General features: G+C 41.5%; 1 protein-coding gene across 4 annotated transcripts in view; it reads left to right on the top strand.

Annotated features, from left to right (window-relative positions):
• Aplp2 (amyloid beta precursor like protein 2) overlaps nucleotides 1-20621 on the top strand; it is a 62888-nt gene that overhangs the window by 28122 nt on the left and 14145 nt on the right. For 2 of the 4 annotated variants that reach the window (XM_021644028.2, XM_021644027.2), the window contains exons 2-10: nucleotides 3886-4059; nucleotides 5168-5291; nucleotides 10627-10739; nucleotides 12067-12263; nucleotides 13464-13672; nucleotides 14665-14832; nucleotides 17532-17662; nucleotides 18828-18902; nucleotides 20381-20539. In XM_021644028.2, coding sequence (XP_021499703.1) covers nucleotides 3886-4059; nucleotides 5168-5291; nucleotides 10627-10739; nucleotides 12067-12263; nucleotides 13464-13672; nucleotides 14665-14832; nucleotides 17532-17662; nucleotides 18828-18902; nucleotides 20381-20539 — 1350 coding nt within the window. The remainder of the gene's footprint in view (nucleotides 1-3885; nucleotides 4060-5167; nucleotides 5292-10626; nucleotides 10740-12066; nucleotides 12264-13463; nucleotides 13673-14664; nucleotides 14833-17531; nucleotides 17663-18827; nucleotides 18903-20380; nucleotides 20540-20621) is intronic. The other 2 variants (XM_021644030.2, XM_021644029.2) reach the window with 1 other exon arrangement.

The following is a 20621-nucleotide window of genomic DNA, read 5'->3' as shown; positions in this document are numbered from 1 at the left end:
GCTTCCTGTTGCTTTAACCTCTGATACTTTAGACTCTTTAGGGAAGATAACACTGACCATCTCACTGCAGAAATCAAATGCACTTACACTGATGTATTGACCTCCGTGGTTGACCCATTAACTGAGCATTTATACAGTTGAAACCCTTGTGGTCTTTTAGCCAACAACCATAATGAGTAACATGTGGAACATAGTCTTGGCTGATAAATGCACTAGAATCGACTATTTCAATGTTGTGGCTCAGTGAGCTTACACAGCTAATCAACACTTTCTTATCTTTGTTCTTTCTGAGGACTTACAGGGCAAATGCTGTCTCTTCTCCTCCCAGTCTTTTGAATGATTAGATAGTGGTAAATCCTATTTGTTTAGTAGGTGCCTTCAATGTTAAGGGATTCACACAAGATCATATGGAGTTGAAACATGCTAAGAATCTCTTATCTTTATTTCATTTATAGATAGAGGATTTATTTTTAACCTAAATTTTATTTTTGAGTTTATGTCTACAGGTGTTTTGCTAGCATTTATGTCTGTGCACAGCATACATGTCTGGTGCTTGCAGAGGCCAGAAAAGGATGACCATTTCCCTACAACTGGAGTTAGAAATGATCCCCCATGTGGGTGCTGGGAGTTGAGCCTTGGTTGTCTTAACTGTTGATGCATCTCTCCAGCCCCTTGATGTTTGTTGCTTGCTGTGCTTAGTTTATGGCTTAGTATCATGGCATGGAAGAAGCATTTATATAGCTAAGTGTACTCCATAGTTTTAGGATTCACTGGGATCCTGGAATATACCTTCGTAGATAAAGGGGGACTTGTGTAACACTAGTTGCACTGATGTCTATTCTAAAGCCTTGCCTGTATGATTACAAAATATTATTTCTTGCCTATTTCTGAGCTGTTATTAGTTAAGGTGTGGCCATAAAACGTGGGTGTTGCCAAAGAATGGCTGGAATATTTTTATCCAGCATTAGATAAATTTATTTGTGAAATCTTTTTGAAAGGGTATGATCTTGTCTTGTTGAGTACACTGGTTTCAAATTCATGGACTTCTCCTGCCTCGGCCTTTTGATGAGCTGGGACAGTAGGCACATGCCTAACTCATGAAATTCTTTTCCATGTTCTGATTCCATGACCAAGGCTGCCATATACCATATTTTGCAAATTATCTTAATCACTGTATTATTGTGCTGTAACAGTGCCTGAGATAATAAAATTAAAAAGAAGAAATGAATGGATACAGAAATTGTGGTACATTTACACGATGGAATACTACTCAGCAATTAAAAACAAGGCAGTCATGAAATTCGCAGGCAAATGGTAGGATCTAGAAAAGATCATCCTGAGTGAGGCATCCCAGAAGCAGAAAGACACACATGGTATATACTCACTTATAAGTGGATATTAGACATATAATATAGGATATACATATTAAAATCTGTACACCTAAAGAAGCTAAGCAAGAAGGAAGAGCCTGGGTAAGATGATCAATCTTCATTCAGAAAGGCAAATGGAATGGACATCAGAAGAGGGAGAAAACAGGAAACAGGACAGAAGCCTACCACAGAGGGCCTCTGAATGACTCTACCCAACACTGTATCAAAGCAGATGCTAAGACTTATAGCCAAACTTTGGGCAGAGTGCAGGGAATCTTATGAAGGAAGGGGGAGATAGAAAGACCTGGAGAGGACAGGAGCTCCACAAGGAGAGCAACAGAACCAAAAAATCTGGGCCCAGGGGTCTTTGCAGAGACCAATACTCCAACCAAGGCCCATGCATGGATATAACCTAGAACCCCTGCACAGATGTAGCCCCTCAGTCTCCAAGTGGTGTCCTCATAAGGGGAACAGGACTGTCTCTTGCTTTGAACTCAGTGGCTGGCTCTTTGATCACCTCCCCCTGAGGGGGGAGCAGCCTTACCAGGTCATGGAGGAAGACAATGCAGCCAGTCCTGATGAGACCTGATAGGCTAGGGTCAGAAGGGGAGGAGGACCTCCCCTATCAGTGGACTTGAAGAGGGGTATGGGAGGAGAATAGGGAGGGAATGGGAGGGAATGAGGGAGGGGGCCACAGCTGGGATACAAAGTGAATAAACTGTAATTAATATAAAAAATAAAAAAATAAAAGAACAAAAACTAATTTAAAAAGAAGAAATTATTATTTCAGTTCATGTTCTGTTCTGCTAGCCCTGTAGCTTTTGAACATCATGGTGTGAATGCATGAGAGAAATTGCAGTGTTCCAATATCCCTTCAAAGGTATATTGCAGTTAACCTAACTTGATGACCTTTTCCTCATACTCCATATCTAATACATCACCATGTCTTGCTGTTTTCTCTTTTGTGATCTTTAGATCTTCTTACTGTACACCACCTTAGCCCAAGTTACCACTCCCTCTTATTGGACCGTGCACCTCCAGCATTCTGAGCCCTTCCCCTCCTTACTTAAAATCCATGTTTACTCTGCAACCAGAAAAGGCACTGGGAGCCATAGCTTGTGCTTAGAATCCTTGTGCTACCAGTGTAGACCTGGCTCTACTGCATTCACACCTCCACACAAACATCACTTTCCTCTGGAAGATCCTTCATTAGCTTTCTACTTTAACTGAGGCCATGTTCTCTTTAATGTTTTGTCAGTGCTGTATTCTTTTCCCCTTCAGACTTTCTCCACTCCCTTTTTCTAAATTTTGACTTGGAGTACTGAGGAAGTGCAGTCATGACTTTCTGTTGTTGCTTGCATACTGAGCCTTTAGCCCTTCATTAAATACAGTTGCTTGATGCAGATATTTTATATTTTATTTATAATTAATTGATTGAATTAATTATTTGGACTTTCAGCTGTTCACTGCTTTCATGACTTGTGTATGAAGGAATGGGTAGCTTGAATAGATGGTAGTCAAGGTTCGAGATAGTCTGAGTGTGCAATCACATACACCGAAAGGTCATTTTTCAGTTCTGGCATACTTCCTGGGACACGGATTTGTTTATATTAAGTGCCACAGGCCTATCATCCAGCCACTCAGGAAGCTGAGGCAGGAAGAGTTTAAGACCTGCCTGAGCAAAATGAGTTGCAAGAGAAGCCTGAGTAACTTAGCAAGACTCTCTCAAAATAAGAAATGTAAAAAGTGGTATAGCTCAGTGGGAGAGGTCAGGCCTAGCATGTGTGTTTTCAGTACCAGAGGGGAGAAAGACAAACTGTAAATATCTGAGATTGTAAGATACTTTAAAAAAGAAGTAACTCCCCCCCCAAAAAAAGGTGATATTAAACCATGTTTATTCTGGGAGGCTATCTTGCTATTCAGACGCTCTAATTTACAGTACCTTGTTGTGAATCCCATTAGTCAGTATAAACCTGTTCACATTTTGGGATTAGTTTCAACAAATATAAACTTGTATTTCTTTTTATTAGCCTTGAAATGCTTGAAGGGACTTCAGTTATGTGTAGTTTCTGGTAGTTTTTTATTATGTCCGTTCCCTCCCCCCCACAAAGGGCTGAATGATAGTGGAGTGCATGCAAGGGACTTGACACAAGTGGAAGTCTGAGGACAACTTGCATGAGTCAGTTCTCTCCTTTCACCATATAGGTCCTGGGGATCAAATTCATAGTGTCAGGCTTGGCAGTAAGTGCCTTTACCTGCTAAGTCATCTTGCCGGCTTAGTGATTGTTAACATTCTTTCCCCCTTCCCTCCCTCAGACCACATCAAAATATTCCTACAGTGTTCTTCAGCACCTTCCATCCACCCCTTTGGTTCATTTTCAGCTTTTAGATCTTGAAATAAACAGAACTATACTGAGTTGTAACTGTAAGATGTTGATCCTATATGAACTGCTAAACTGTGCCTATCTGCAAATCATTTGAATAAATCTGAAACCTCTGGTTTATCTTTCGATAGGCTCTTGCAGCCAATGCTGGAACAGGTTTTGCTGTTGCTGAGCCTCAAATTGCGATGTTCTGTGGGAAGCTGAATATGCATGTGAACATTCAGACTGGGAAATGGGAGCCTGACCCATCGGGCACCAAGAGTTGCCTTGGAACAAAGGAAGAAGTTCTTCAGTACTGCCAGGAGGTAAGAGTATTGCCAGAAAGTTACTCCCGCCCCTTTTCTGGGTCAGGGGTGCATGTGTTCCCCTGCCCAAGACCAAAGTCCTAAGAACCAGAGCCTCAGCCCCTTTTGTTTCTAAGTATCTAGTATGATTTAGATATCGCAGCAGTTTTGCTTGTTTGTGTTGTGAGTTTCGTTCTTTGCAGAAGGTTAGTAGGTACCTAGTTTTGTTTTAGGAAGACAGAAAGCAAAATTTTATGTTTGTGGGTTTTGCTTGTTCATAGAAAGTTGCCAGTGTTGTGAAGTATCCTCTATATATGATAGGACTTAACCCTTTGCTCTAGAAACAAAAGAATGTGAGGTGGTTTAACTTTTTGTGAAGACTCACATATAGTACCAGGGGTGAAGTATAATTTTAATTCCTTTAGCAGGTACTTTATAGACTATCCTCTTAAATGTGTCACTTCTGGAGCTCTGCCACCTATGCACATCCTTTGTATGAACTTGACACCCAGTCAGATTTGTTTTGAAAGGGTTGAAAGCCTGCTCAATTTGCTTTATGTACAGAGGCCCCCTTTTTAAATGTAATCCCTGGAAGGAGTCAGAAATACAAGCTATCAAAAGAAAGCTAGCCTTTGTCCTACCTGCTTGCGCTGGCACAGGAGGGAGCAGGTGCAGTCTTCACATGCAGAGTAACAATGGCGAGTTTGTGGGCATGCACCTGCAATGGAAATACTCAGGGATCAACCGAATCATTGTGCAAGGGAACCCATGTCCATCCAGACAATGGCTGAATTTGAAAAGGTCACAGGCAGGTTTAATGACAAGTTTAAAAACTATGCTATCACAAGATGGGCAAGTCTGGTCATTCTGTTCTCCAGTTGCCTAGGGCTGATGGTAGTGTCTCAAAAAAACTTGACCAGAGAAAATTGGGTAATATCTGTTATAAGCAAACTGTGAGAAAAGAAAAAAAAAAAGGAAAACTAATAGTTCAGTCTATTTTTATGTTGTCACTAGAATGTGGAATAGCGTAGTAGAACTTGAGGTTGATGTAGCATATGGGTGTAGGCGGAGGGACTTAACCATCTATAGGCAGCCTTATTGTGTGGATTTTGTTGTTGTTGTTAAACAGATATATCCAGAACTGCAGATCACGAATGTGATGGAAGCAAACCAGCCAGTCAGTGTTGATAGTTGGTGCCGAAGGGACAAAAAACAGTGCAAGAGTCACATTGTCATACCATTCAAGTGTCTTGGTAAGTGTTTGGTTGCCTTTTAGAAGTGCTCCTCCCCACCCCTGAAACGTTGCTCTTGGCTTACAGTAAAGTGCCTGCATCTGTTAAAATGAAGTTAGTGGAGGAATTTCTCATGGGTTCCTGCTGCTTCCTTGTATGGTTGGTAGACTTCTTCTTTGCGACTGTCTGCCTTTCCCATTGTGAACCTTCTTGTGTCTGGAGGATGAGCCTTTCCCAGGACACCAAACAGAAGCATTACCCGAAAAAACAATGTACATTTACCCTTAACATTAACCATTTGAAATCAGTGTTAAGAAAGGTTTTGAGAAACAGTAGAAAGCAGCCAAGGAAAAGGGTCCTCTGTTCCCTGCAGTTCATCCTGTCCAAATGTGGGCTGTTAGTCAGATCAGGCAGTGGTAGTTGTCAGTAGGAGGAAAATGACTCACAGTTTGTGGCCAGGTGCCAGGGCCAGGTGTTGTGTGGACCCACCATTCTGAAGGGCTGGGGCTGTACCCAAGTGTTGTCACTTTATTGCTGGTGCTAACATTTAGTGCGAACTTGAGCAAAGCTGTGAGTGACAGTGTGTTCCTCAGAAATGAGGTTCTTACTTAGTGAATGTAGTCCTCTTAACCCTTTCTTGCCTGACATGTGAATGAATGGTTGCTCACATTACTATAGTCTGGGTGTTTCAAGAACAGATTGGGTCTCATGTGCTAGTAAGGGTGAAACAATTGTGCTTGGTTCACAGTTGTATTAACACAGGCGAGGCACTAACACTGAAACCCTGAGGGTTTCTTTAGATCTAATTCGAGCTGTTTGTTAAATTTATTCCTCGTCCTCACTTCATTAAAACTTTCCCTTAAACTACAGACATCAGCAAAATGGAATATGTTGCTGTTCGGCTCCCATGTAGCAAGGAAGTCAGACATTGTGGCACTGTCTTTCTGATGCCTGGTCATAGCCCCCAGGAGCCCAGTGAATGATTCTTACTTGCACCTGGCAGTACTTTTGCTGTAGATCTATTTACATGCGTAGTAGTGTTAGGGTCTTACCCAAGTGGTAAACAGCCTTTGTTATTCTAAAAGGGACTTCAGAACCTTGGGAAAGGGTTTGAAACTTGCAAGGCTACCTTATAGCCTTGCTTGACTAGACTGAGATGATAAAAACAAAGAGCTGAGTTGGAGGCAACTCAGAACTGCCGCTTCTCTGAAAGTCGGGATAGGTTTTGTCCATGGCTGTTTGTTGAGCACCCCAACCAGTCTTTTTGTGTTTGTACAAGGACGTAGGAAATTATATGGCTGTTGTATTGTCCTGAAAAGTGGTTAAAGTGAGCATCGTTAAAAACTTTGATATAAACTAAGTAAGACAAAGCATTTTGTTTTCAGTGTTTCTAAAACATGACGAGTAATGATCTGCTTAAGTAAGTTTTCCCCATAGAGTCTTTTAGCAAATTACTGTAAAAAAGGCAAACTGGAGCAGTGAAATGATGGGGGGGGGGGCAAAGCTCACATGTACTGCTTCCAAATTCACTGTTTGGAAAGCTTACTTTTTTTTTTTTGTAATTAAAAGCTTGCAATGGTGGCAGGAAGTAAAAGTGGTCAGTTCCAGTTTCTGTATTTATTTAGCCATGATGAACATTTTGTTATATAATGGGAGGTTTTCTTCAGGTACACATGCATATACTTAAATCTTTTTTTTTTCTTCTAAAAATTGCATAAAATTGCATTTGGATAAAATTGCGTAGGTTCTTTCAAAATTGACCTTGGGCAGCTATTACATGCTACTTTGAGGGTTTGCATGTCATTGCCTGAGAGAGGCTTGGCCTTAAGGAACTTTAAGGAGGAGTGAATAGGGGTGTAGGGTAAGTGTTTTCGCTTTTGTTTACTGATCCTGTTTGTTCTGTTGAAACAGGTCTCATTGTGTAGGCTTGGCCAGGCCTCCCCCCTACCATGCTAGGATTAATGATTTGTGCTGCCATGTCTAATATTTGCTTCTAATTTTTTTTTTTTTAATTACCAACCATGGTAGAAAAATCCATGTTAAATATAACTGTAGTTCTTATGATGATAGTATTCTCATGTGTAGGTACCATTATTTAATTCCTTTTTGATGAATATAAGACATTTGTTTTATTGCTTCCTTAGGGTAAAAATTTTAAGTTGGAATTACTGAATCAGTCAGTATTTTTTTCCATTTTTCAGAGTTTATAATAGGACACCCACCTTTGATCCCAGCATTCAGGAGGCAGAGGCAGTACAACTGTTACGAATTCAAGGCCAGCCAAGGCTACATAGTGAGGCCCTGTCTAAACTCCCAGACTCCCCAAAATAGGAGTTTAGTGTATTTTCAAATTTAACTTTATTCTGTTTCTTCAAAAAGATTGATTCATTTATTGAACAGCTCATTTATTGAGGCCAGCCAAGGCTACATAGTGAGGCCCTGTCTAAACTCCCAGACTCCCCAAAATAGGAGTTTAGTGTATTTTCAAATTTAACTTTATTCTGTTTCTTCAAAAAGATTGATTCATTTATTGAACAGCTGAAGAGTGGAGGTATTGAATAAGACTCTTGATATTTGTAAACATTTTATTTTAAATTTTAATACTGAAATATTTCAAACATTCTGAAAAGTTAAAACTATTCATGGACTTGCCATCACTGTTTAAGGTTTTGCCACGCTGTCTCTCCCCTACGTTCATGTCCTTCATTTGCTTTACACCTTTTCCCTGTCAAGAACCACTACCAAAGTGCATTTGACATCACTTCCGAGTTTATCTAAAATGTTATATAAGCAGATTAAGTTAACTTAGCTCAACCTGATCTGTAACATTCCATTATATGGGCATTGTATGTTTGTTTAGGGTTTCTGTCAAGTATATTGATGTAGGGAAGTTGCTGACTTAAATTTTTGATGTTGCAATTTGTATATAAAAAGATAGAAGTTACAAATTAAAATGCAGTAGCTCTTACTGCATACAGGCTCTACCTCACGTAGGCCTTAAGAATCCCTGGAAGAGCCATTATCTAACTTACATTAACATTTCTGCTGTCCTATCTAATAGGGTTTAATAGTGTTGTGAAACCCAGTTGTCATGTATAACATGGAGATTTCTTATTGTTGAAATGTATGTGAAGAGACACCATGACCAAGGCAACTCTTGTAAAAGAGGGCATTTAATTGGGTCTGGCTTACAGTTTTGGAGGTTTAGTCCATCATCATCATCATCATCATGGCGGAAAGCATGGAGGCACTCAGGCAGACATGGTCCTGGAGAGGTAGATGAGAGGTCTACATCTGCAGGCAGCAGGAAGAAAGTACCTGGCTTAGGCTTTGAACCTCAAAGCCCACCTCCCGTGACACACTTCCTCCAAAAAGGCCACACCTCCTAATCCTTCCTCAGTAGTGCTACTCCCTAATTACCAAACATTCAATATGGGCCTGTCCGGTCCATTCTTACTCACATCACCACAACACCGGGGGTAAGATCAGCGACTCTCTTTTTCTTAACTAAGACAGTGTCTTGAAGGACCCAGGCGTGATGTCAGAACTGATCATAGCTCTGCCTAGACTTTCTCAGTGCTGAGCTAGAAATCTTTTTTTAGGACACTGTGCCTGCACATTATCTCACTCTCTTCTTCTTTTGTTTTGGAAGTAAGTTTTCTGTGTGTAACCCTGACTATCCTGGAACTCCCTCTGTAGACCATGTTGGCCTCTTAACTCAGAGATTCACCTGCCTCTGCCTTCAGAGAGCTGGGATTAAATAGGCATGTGCAACCACAGCTGAGCTCCCTTTTCTTCCTTGTTTCCTGCACCTAACCTCAGGCTAGCTTGTTTGTTCTCCCATAGTCCTTACTTGCATCTTTGCCCTAGCTAAGAAAGCACACATAGCCCTTCTATGGCCATGTGGTTGCATCAAAATCACCTGGAAAATATTTACATAGCTTAATCAGAATCTCTGAGCAGTGATCCAGTTATACACACGGATTTTCTTTTGGTTATAGAAAATTAAGAAACATTAAATATTTGAATTAGTAATGATATTAATCTTCACATCGTCTTTCCCATTTGTGTAACAGTTAGTGCAGGAGCTCCCATTACTGTATTGGAAGCCAGCCAGACTTCCTTCCATTCCTCCAAAGTTGAGACTTAAAGAGAAAAAAAATTAATGGTGAACACCGCTACCCTTTACCTAGATTTTTTAAAAATTTCCCTTGGCTTCTCCCAGCCCCCCAGCCCCTCCTTCAGTACATAGACACTAAATTATTTGAAAATAAGTTGGAACATTGAAAAGCTCACTTGTAAACAACTTAAGCTCGCTTCTAAAAGCAGGACCAATCTTGTATAATGACAACACAATCACCATACTTAATAATCTCCTTTATAGTTTCTTTTTCAAAAAGAATCACATTATATTTACTCAGGGGAGTTTCTCGGTCTTTTAAATATTCAATGACAATATTTTGAGTCAATATTAATTTGTTTAATTAACTGTTCCTGGGGGCTTGAGAGATGGTTCACCCAGCAGTTAAGAATACTTGCTACTCTTGGTAGAAGACCAAGAGTTTGGTTCCTAATACCATGTTGGGTAAATCAAAACCTCCTGTAACTCTTTTTTTTTTTTTTTTTTTAATTTACCACATATACAGCAGAGGGCACCAGATCTCATTATAGATGGTTGTGAGCCACCATGTGGTCGCTGGGAATAGAACTCAGGACCTTTGGAAGAGCAGCCAGTGCTCCTAACCTCTGAGCCGTTTCTCCAGCCCCTCCTGTAACTCTTAATTCTAGGGAATCTATGCTCACCTGTAAACCTGTATATACACACATACTCATACATATACATACAGGTTTTAAAAATCTTTAAAATGTAGAATATCTTGGAATTTGAAATTATTTTGTTAAGATTACATTCAAGTAATTTTGGCAGGCATACAGTAGATGATACTGATACACGATTAGGGCATTGCACATGTCAGCTTGTCTTGAATTAGAACATTCTCTTGGTCACCAGGTTTGATAGTTTCCCATTGTAAAGGTTCCTTTCTCTTTTGTGATCAGTTTTTCCTGTATCACTTGTTCTAAAGAAAGGCACACGGGTCATGAGGAATGGTTATATGTCTACTTGAGGTGATCCGGGAGGGGAATCCTGCCTACATCTCCCCAGAAATGTGTTGCTGTAGTTGTGCAGGAAATGTTACTGGCAGAGTTCCTGGAGGGACATGGGGAGTTCTGGTGCACACATGTGCTTGTGTCTGCCTGTTTGTGCACACCTTATTAGGAGGATCTGCACTAAAGGCTGTTTTAACCCTGAATCACAACCAGATTTGCTTCTGACGAAGGCTTTTTCCCTCCCCAGTGGGTGAATTTGTAAGTGATGTTCTGCTAGTTCCAGAAAACTGCCAGTTTTTCCACCAAGAGCGGATGGAGGTCTGTGAGAAGCACCAGCGCTGGCACACCGTAGTCAAGGAGGTAAGAGCTAGCATGGAAAATGCCGTTGCCATTTGTCAGAAGAGCAAGCACCTCTTTTCCACCAACACCATGCTTTGTTCTTCTTTCCTCCTCCCTCCTCTTGTCTTACTTTCTTACTTAACTTTAAACAGAGTCTTGCTGTGTAGCTCTAGATAGCCTGGTACTTGATGATGTAGCTTGGGCTGACCTGGAACTTACCACAGTTCTTTAGCTTTAGCCTCCTCCCTGCTGGATTTGAGAATCATGTACCACCACACCTAGGTATTTCTGTGTTAAATTACAAATACGTAGAAGGAGGCTGGAGAGAGAGGGCTCAGTGGTTACAAGTGCTTCCCGCCCTCTCAGAGGACTTGACTTCGGTTCTCAGTACCTACCTCAGGTAACTCAACCACCTGCAGTTCCAGGTCTCTGGGCCCTCATGCCCTGTCTGGCCCCCAAAGGCACATGCATATATGAGGCAGACACACAAATGAAAACAATTAAAACAAACAAACAAACACTTGGGAGAAGAATAGATGTTTTTTGTACAGAGGTACAGCGGTACAGCATGACAACTCTGGTTCCTAGTTAAAACTGTTAAGAGAGCCAAGGAGGTAAACTGGCAGCATAACTCTTAAACAGCATCTTTGACACCTTAGGTTCCATTTATTCCTAGCTCTGTCAATAAAGGAACAGAAAATGCTTAAGTGGTATTTCTTTCTTCATTTGGGCTGGGATGTAGTTTAGTAGAAGATCAGTTATCTGGCATGTGCAAGCCTTGGGTTTGATCCCCAGCACCACAGGGTTGGATGGGAAACCGGTTATTAAAAGTTGTTTCCAAGAAGTCCTCCTGGCCCTTGGATCAGTGCAGAAGCAGCCACCTCTAGAAAACCTAGGCGTGTACATGCACAAAAGCACAGCAAGGCAAGCTTAGGCTCTGTTCGCCCTGGGAGGGAGGAACACCCTTTCTTACTCTGACCCTTCAGTTAGGTTAGTCCTGCAGTCATTTGTCTGTGGTTAGATTCGCAAGTTGTGACCATCCCAGGAATAATGGCATTGGGTAGCTTTAATTGTTGTTAATCCCTGAAACTCTTTAAATTGTTCCTTAGATCTTAAGTTTAGTCTTTCAGTTGTTTTTGGCTCAGATGAGATTAATAAACTTAGGAAAAAGGAAAAATTTCAAGTCATCTTAAAATAGTAACATGCTAACTTTTTGACGAACAGTTAATGTGTCCAGAAGAGAATGCTTTTCACCACCTAGTGTTTTGGTAGAGATTTCTTTTGGATAAAGCTAGGGATCAAGGGAGTTTACAAAAATGTCCTGATGTGGTTTATGGGTTTCTTGTAGGCGTGTCTGACGGAGGGGATGACCTTATATAGCTACGGCATGCTGCTGCCCTGTGGGGTAGACCAGTTCCACGGCACTGAGTATGTCTGCTGCCCTCAGACAAAGGTTGTTGACTCTGACTCTACTATGTCCAAAGAGGAAGAGGAAGAGGAGGAGGAGGAGGAGGATGAAGAGGAAGACTATGATCTTGATAAAAGGTAAACTTGTTTGGAGGGTTGGACTCATTTTGCCTGGTTTTGTTTGATTTGGGGGAGGGCTGCTTTTAAATATGTTTGTGAGATAGGGGTATCACTATATATCCCTGCCTGAACTCCTTATACAGACTAGGCTGCTTTTGAACTAGGCATCTGTCTTCCTCTGCTTGCAGAGTTATGGGATTAAAGTTTTGCAACACTAGGGCTGGCCGGTTTTTTTAGTCTTTCTGTAAAAATGGCTGTTGGTCCCTCATTGCTGGATAAGGTAAGGTCAGTGTCTTAGTTAGGTTTTTATTGCTATGCTAAAACACTGACCAAGATCAACTTGGAGAGGAAAGAGTTTATTTCTTCCTTCAGCTTACAGTGCTTCATGAAGGGGCAAGTCAGGAATCTGGAAGCAGGAATTAAAGCAAAGACCATGAAGGAGTACTGCTTACTGGCTTGCTCAGTTTGCTTTCTTATGCACTCCAGGAACACCTGAGTAGGCCCTTTGAAATCAGTCATTAATAATCAAGAGAATGTTCTACAGACTTGCCTACGGAAAGCTTGATGGTGGCATTTTATCAATTGAGGCTTCTCTTCTCAGATAAACTCTAGCTTGTGTTAGGCTGACCAAACAACAACAACAACAAAAAAAAAACAACAACAACCGGGACAGTGAGTGTCCCCTTGTGCTGAATTTCATCCAGGTTTTTATTTTAGTCATACTTTAATATATGAAAACCTGTGGCTTTTTTCCCTTTTCATTGACTTGGACCACATGTTTTAAAATTTTTATTTATTATTTTACATATATGAGTGTTTTGCCTGCATACATGTATGTGCACCACTTTTGTGCCTGGTGCTCTTGAAGTTTCAAGAAAGCACTGGATCCTTTGGGACTGGAGTTGTGAACCTCTATGTAGGTGCTGGGAATTGAACCCAGTTCCTCTGCAAGAGCAGCAAGAGCTTTTAACCGACAAACCATTTCTTCAGCCCCTGGGCCACATTATTTTCTACAGGTTAATACAATCTGTATTCACTAACTTCCCTTTTGCCAGTAAAGCTGGGCTGAGTGAGGGCTTTGGTGTTACAGTTACATGTAGGATGAGCTTATTTCCTGTCTCTGTTTTTTTGTGTGTGTGTGTTTTAGAATAGGGAAGGGAATCATGCTTTGTGTGTAGAAATTGATCCTAACCTTCCTTTTTGGCTTACGGCCTCTAGTGAATTTCCTACTGAAGCAGATTTGGAAGACTTCACAGAAGCAGCTGCAGATGAGGAGGATGAGGAAGAGGAGGAAGGAGAGGAAGTAGTGGAAGACCGTGATTACTACTATGACTCTTTTAAAGGAGATGATTACAATGAGGAGAACCCAACTGAACCCAGCAGCGATGGCACCATTTCAGACAAGGAAATTGCTCATGATGTTAAAGGTAACTCAGTATAAAGCCATGGCTTTAAAATCTACATGCTCCTTTGCTTGGAATTTGTGTTGCATTATTAATACTCAGCACGGGTAAGTCTCAGCAGACAAAGCAGCGTCTGCACCATCAGGAATGCAGCTTTCTCTAGTGTGGCAGTGGAGGTGTCAGCACGAGCAGGTGGGCACGTCCAGGAGCGATCCAGAGTTTGGTATTCTCAGGATCTAGTGAGAAAATAAGCAGCCCCAAGTCTTCAGCATTCTCCTGCATCCAGCTTAAGATGTGCCGTCCTCCCAGGGACAGTTCCTACTTCAGTGCTGCTCAAGAACCAGCTTTCTAGAACGGAACGACTTACTTGTTTTTTTCTTTTCCTGTGTGTGTTCCTGTCTATAGTCTACGCTTCTGGTCAGGCATTTGTAGTAGTTAAGATGAAATTGAAAAAGAAGAGGCTGTGATAGTTCCATAGCCGTTACCTATAATCACTGCTTGCTGATTGTATGTTTGAAACCATGTCAGGCCTGAAGGATTAGTTAGGATTCAGCTGGAGGAAAACACTTGACTGGTTTAGAAGTGTGCAATTTATTTGGGGATTATGACAGTGAAAACACACATCCTTTTCAGGTGCTTTGGTCCCTGTGCAGGTATTAGCACTTAAAATGGCCTTCTTCTCACATTGACTCCTTTGATCGGAGGAGCCATCAGAACAGAGCAGGCATCTGACACCGGTGCATAGATCAGAAGTGTGAGGCTCACAAGGAGATCCTTTATGTCAGCCTGTGGTATTAATCTAGACTCAGTGCATAAAACCAAAAAAGTAAATTTTCCTTCTCCCTAAATGTCTTCATCACATGTAAAGTGATTCTGTCTGCATATATTGGTGAGTGAGGTTAGTCAGGGCCCTCTGGGCCAGTATGGCTCCTGCCTTGCCCCAGCTGGCCTGCAGCACTGTGAAGCATTTCAAGCACTGTCTCTGCCCTGCTGACACTCTGACCATTTTCACACAGCTGTCTGCTCCCAGGAGGCCATGACGGGGCCCTGCCGGGCTGTGATGCCTCGTTGGTACTTCGACCTCTCCAAGGGAAAGTGCATACGCTTTATATATGGCGGCTGCGGAGGCAACAGGAACAATTTTGAGTCTGAGGATTATTGTATGGCTGTGTGTAAAGCGATGAGTAAGTCCCGCCTTGTGCTGGCCCTGCACAGCAGTGCCATCCTGTCCAGCCTTCTGTCTGTCCCAGCCGTCCTTGTGACTGCATCTGTCATGTTTATGCTGACTCGGGTGTTTGCTGTCAATTGTTTTCCCTTCATCTTTGTGCTTTCTAGACCCAGGCTTGCTTTTCTGTTGGCAGTTGTGAGCTCAGTTTTTGGTGTCCTGTTTTCCCTGTATGTCCACTGACGGTTGTTGGTAGTAGTGTGCTCACCCTGGTACAGTGGGTGGTACAACCAGGGTCTTGTTCTTTCTCAGGGGTTTGGAATTCATAGGCGGTGGGTTGGGGGTTAGTGTCAGTAGGGAAGGCAGCTGTGTCCTCTGGTCATCTGTTGTTGAGAGGTACGATAGAGCAATTTCGTGATAGCACTGGGGTCTGTTCAAGCATGGGCCTTGGGCCTTGCCTCTTGTTCTATCTTTGACCTAAGCTGTTGCTGACCCATGTGCTACATGCTGCCTGTTAGGACACCCACCATCAAAAGGAGTGACAGCAGGAATACTTGTAGAATTTGAGAAGACTGAAATACCTTGCTTCTTGCACAATACTGAGAAGAGATGTGTGCTCTAAACTCTTAACCGAGTTTGAGTTACAGGGGTTGTGCAGGGATCTAGGAAGTGAGTACATTTCTGTTGGTATGTGGGTTTTGGTTTCAGAGGAAGAGCAGCACTTCAGTTTGAGTGAGGCTTATGTTAAACATAGGGAAAGTTTCTTTTCTCATGGTTACTGCTTTCTTGGGTAAGACGCTGTCTTGTAGTGTTAATTGATGTGCTAGGAAAATTCTCAGATCAGGCAGTTTGCCTTGGTTTCTGCTCTGGGACTCATAGGAATTAGTTGCTGCCTGTCCTGTTGTTTGCTGTAGCTTCTTATGGCTTTCACTCAGATATCTTCTTCCTCTTCTTCCTCTTCCCAAAAAGGTTTAAGATTTAATCTAGTGTGACATGCTTTTATCACTTCCCTTCCAGCTACACTAGGGAAAGGCTGTTTTTATTTAATAGTCTTAAAAAAGGTAAAAACAACAACAACAACAAAAAAAAATACCATGGGAACTTCCATCTATAAACTTAGTTTATTTTGGATAGTTTATTTAAAGATAAAAAATTTTGTGATATTCACTGCTTTTAAAAATGACCCAGCTAAGGAATAATAAAACATTATTATTATTATTATTATTATTATTATTCCTTAAGCTAATGCTTAAGGTATGTGGTAGTCCTGTCTGTGCCCAAAGCTCAGACAGTGGTTTGAAACAAGGTGAAGTTTGCAGTGCACCAGGGGAGCCCTGTTGAGGAGAAGCACTTGTATGTGTACTTGCAGGGCCCTCAGCTGGAGAGCCTTGAAACCTACAGATACCAGGTTTTCTGTGATATCATTGCGTCTCTTCAGGGGCCTGTGGTGAATGGGTAGGCTAAGCCTGTCTTGATTCTGACCTGTACCTCATATCTCTAGAAGTAAGTCTCCAGAATGCTGCTGTGCCTTTCCTTTTAGTTTCCAGGAGTGTTTAGACCCACTGTTTGCATTTTCCCAGGCCAGAGACTGGCACGATCCACACAGCATGAGAGCCTTTATACTTCTGATGTGTGTTGCTGATGGCTGTGTATTAAATGTTACAAGTAGATTTGAAGTGCTTCACCGAACTTTGAGTTAACAGTAGAAGAATGTGATTTCCTAAAACCTTACTGCAATTTAGTTCATCTATAAGTTAGCTATTGAGATTCTTTTTAAATTACAGAGAGACATACTTCTGATAAATTTTGTGGAGTTGCTGGCTAATTTCTAGTTGTTGTTTTTTTTTTTTGTTTGTTTGTTTTAATTTTTACATCAGTTGCACACTTACCCTAATGTGTTAAAACTATGTAATACAGCAAAGTAACCTTGCCCACCTAGTCCATTGTGTGCATAATCACTTGCTTTGGGGGCCATAAAAGCTCATGCGTAACCAGCAGTGAGGTAAGAGGTTTCTTTTTCTGTGGCTCTGTGCTCAACAGGATACCTGGAAGCAGCAGTCAGTGTCACGAATCAGATAAGACCAAGACATCTTCTTGTCAGTAGAAAGTGTCCTCATGGAATATAGAAATTAGTTTAGCCCCCATTAGCCTTGTTACTGGGCAGAGACCTCAGAGTCCCTTGGTGATGCTAATTAGAGTGATCTAGACTTTGAATGCCCAGCCTGTGTGCAGAAAATAATGCACTTGAACCAGTCTCCCCAATTTAAGGCCTGAAAATTGCCATAAGAGAAACAGGAGCCTCTTCCTTAGAAATGGAGACCTTGGTATAAATGTCTTCATGCGGTCTAATTTCAGCCCTGGTTTCCAATTGGATATCATTAGCAATAAACAGTAGGTGGCTTTTTAGGTTTTCAAATTTCAAGTTCTGAAGGGAAGATTATACAAGCAACTCTCTCCTTTTTGTGTCCTACAGCCATAGGTAAATGCCTCATGGGTGCTGAAGATGGTAGGGCTGCCAGTCAATCAATTGCTGTATTAGCACTTACTGACGTGGTTAGTGAATGTTATGTAAAGAAGATTGCCCAGTGCAGTCTTTTGCAGACAGCAGCACCCTCACTTTGTTGCAAAGCCCCAAGACAAACTGAGTCCATCCCATGGGCCCCTGCTTGATTATCTGCCTGACTCCTAAAGAGAATTCCCTCTGTGACTTTGTTTCAGTTCCCCCAACTCCCCTGCCAACCAATGATGTTGATGTGTATTTTGAGACTTCAGCGGATGATAACGAGCACGCCCGCTTCCAGAAGGCTAAGGAACAGTTGGAAATTCGGCATCGCAACCGAATGGACAGGGTAAACCTCACCTGTTCCCTTATCTTCATGGTTTTTTGTTGTTTTTTTGTTTGTAGTGGTAGGGATTGGATCTAGGACCCTGGTATACACTAGGGAGGTACTCTGCAAGGCAGGTTTTTATAATTGAGGAGAGAAACATTCGTTGCTGGCTAAAATGGTGGTTCTGGGGAGCCACCTCTTGGCTACATGTTTCCCTTTTTTTCACCTGTTCTCTTTCATGTGATGGAATTACTTTCAGTGGCATTACAGACACTTCTGAACACTTTCTGTACTAGCACTTGCTTGTTACTCTTTTTTGCTATTGCTGGCTTTAAACTTTTTAAAAATCCAAATTTTTTGTCACTGTCAAAATTAAAGACTTGGATTATGAAACTGTAAAGTAAACTAGATGAAGTAAAGTTGTTATTAATACTTTCTAATTGCAGAGGGAAGAGTCCAAGTCTCAGTCAGTGATGTTTCTTTACTTGGAAGCATTCTAAAACTTAAAGCAGGGAGATTTCATACTACACTCTTCTCAGGGCTGTGCTTAGTCTAACCCATGCTGGCCTCACCTGGGGGTTTAGGGTATACCTTAGTTCAAACAATGCTTGCCTAGCATGCATAAGGCCCTGGGCTGGGTCTCAAGCAGCATACCAGGCTAGAGGGGCACAACTGTTATCCCAGCACTTGGGAGGAGGCAGCAAGAAGCTCAAAACTTGAAGGCCATTCCTGGCTACACTGAGAGTCTAAGGCCAGCTTGAGCTACATGAGACTGTCTCAAACAGCAGTAACAAAAGGAATTGCTTGGAGGAATTGCCTCCACCTTTGTATCTTATACATTAGAATTGATTCTTAGTGAAATAATTAATTCTTAGTGAATTTTTCAAATTCATATTATTTCTGAAAAAAAAATAGGTATTAGTCTTAGTTTTTAGTGAAGGGAGAATAATCATAAAGAATTAACTTGCCCAGTGTATATAACAAGAAGGTCATGGAATTGAGGAAATCTGGGAATGACTGGGGCCTAGAAATTTCTGAGTAACAATCTGAACTCAAGGATCATATGATATGGTTTCCTTTTGCACAATTTCCGGCATTGGATTTAGTACCCAGTAGTATTTTTAGAAAATGGGGAAGTTGTTTCAGAGGATTATTTTCTGATGAGTGTTTTTGATCTTTGTTCTAGGTAAAAAAGGAATGGGAAGAGGCAGAGCTTCAAGCCAAGAATCTCCCCAAAGCAGAGAGACAGACCCTCATTCAGGTAGGATGCCTGTGCTGTTAAAAATACAGTCAAAGCCAAACTCCCAGGGAATTTGAATTTAACACCTCCCAGTTAAGGACTTAAATTACAAGGAAGTTGTTTCTTTTCCTTCCCCACTTCCCTCTTGTTTCTTTCTCCCTTCTTCCCTATTTCGTTTTCACCACTAGTGTTGTTTGCCTGTGGTAGAAACAAGCCAAACCCTCTCCCAGAGCACTCCTAACTTGTGCAGGAAGTAACTTTGGCTTTGATGTTGGTTAATTCTGCTCTCTTGGCAAAAGCCCTCTGTCATCTTGTTCATGGGCTGTGACTTATTTTTCAACACTACCAGATTAAAAAGAAACTGGAAGACTCATTGACTGGCCAAAAGGCAGAAAACACAAATCTTTAATGCAAGTTGACCCCTAACTTTGTAAAAATGTAACCTCAAAATCATAGCAACAGATTGTACCCCCTTCAGTAGAAGGGAGGGGTTAGCAATAGAAACAGCAATTTATAAGACTGATTTGGTTTTGAAAAATGGATAATGTTATTGCTTTAATTTGTTGTGGGTGAGGCTAATTTTGGAATTGAACAAAGAACCCCGCCCAGGCTAAACACACATTTTAAAATCAGTATATATCAGTATATATCTGATAGATATACTGATCTCTCCTCACTATATCTGGTACCTTTCCTGGAGGACCTTGGCTGTTTTTAATCAGTCACTAAAAATCTCAGAGCTTTAATTCTTACACAAGCAATTTCATCTTCTATAGGGATATTTCACTCAGCAACCTTAAGCTGCCAGTAAGCATGGCCAGGCAGCTCACAGATAATGTTCTCATCAGCTCTAGGTATGAGTCAATGTGAACCCGCACATTACTGAACTGTCTTTCAAAACACATGTCCTGTTGGTGACTGGCTTCAGGATTTAGAAGTTGCTGTCTTGTTAGAACATGGAAAAGATGATGGTCAACTTTAAAAAAGAGATGTTGAAATTGCAAACCTAGTAATGTCAGCTACAGAAATGTGAAGAGTATGACACAGAAATGTAATTTGTTTTTTTAAGAATGGAAGCATCCTAATGGAAATCCCAGATAGTGTGCCTAGGTAGGCCTATGTCAATGTGAATCTTACTGTCTTACAGAGGCTCTAGGCAAAGAAAAAGATTGAGTCCTCAGGGTTCGTGCTGAGACCTTCTACAGGTGACAAGGATTATGTGTTGGGGCTGGAGAGGTGGCTCAGAGGTTAAGAGCACTGGCTGCTCTTCCAAAGGTTCTGAGTTCAATTTTCAGCAACCACATCGTGGCTCATAACCAACTATAGTGAGATCTGGTGCCCTCTTCTGGTTCACAGGCACACATGCTGGCAGAATACTGTATAAATAATAAATAAATATATCTTTAAAGAAAAAAAAAAGATCAGATTGGAGAAAGCTCAGGAAATTTTTTTTTTTTTTTTTTAAATAATTGTGTGTTGTTCCTTCTTTCTTGGTTTAGCATTTCCAAGCTATGGTTAAAGCTTTAGAGAAGGAAGCAGCCAGTGAAAAGCAGCAGCTTGTGGAAACCCACTTGGCCCGAGTGGAAGCCATGCTGAATGATCGCCGGCGCATAGCTCTGGAGAATTACCTGGCTGCCCTGCAGTCTGACCCACCTCGGGTGAGTTGGGATCAGAGAGGAATCATAGACAAGTCATGTTCTTAGTAGACAAGCGTAATCTCAAGGGATTTACTGTTTCACA

The sequence above is a fragment of the Meriones unguiculatus genome, chromosome 1 (assembly GCF_030254825.1).
Source record: "Meriones unguiculatus strain TT.TT164.6M chromosome 1, Bangor_MerUng_6.1, whole genome shotgun sequence".
Lineage (NCBI taxonomy): Eukaryota > Metazoa > Chordata > Mammalia > Rodentia > Muridae > Meriones > Meriones unguiculatus.
Note: the sequence above shows the minus strand (reverse complement) of the source record. Positions and strands in the feature narration are given on the sequence as shown.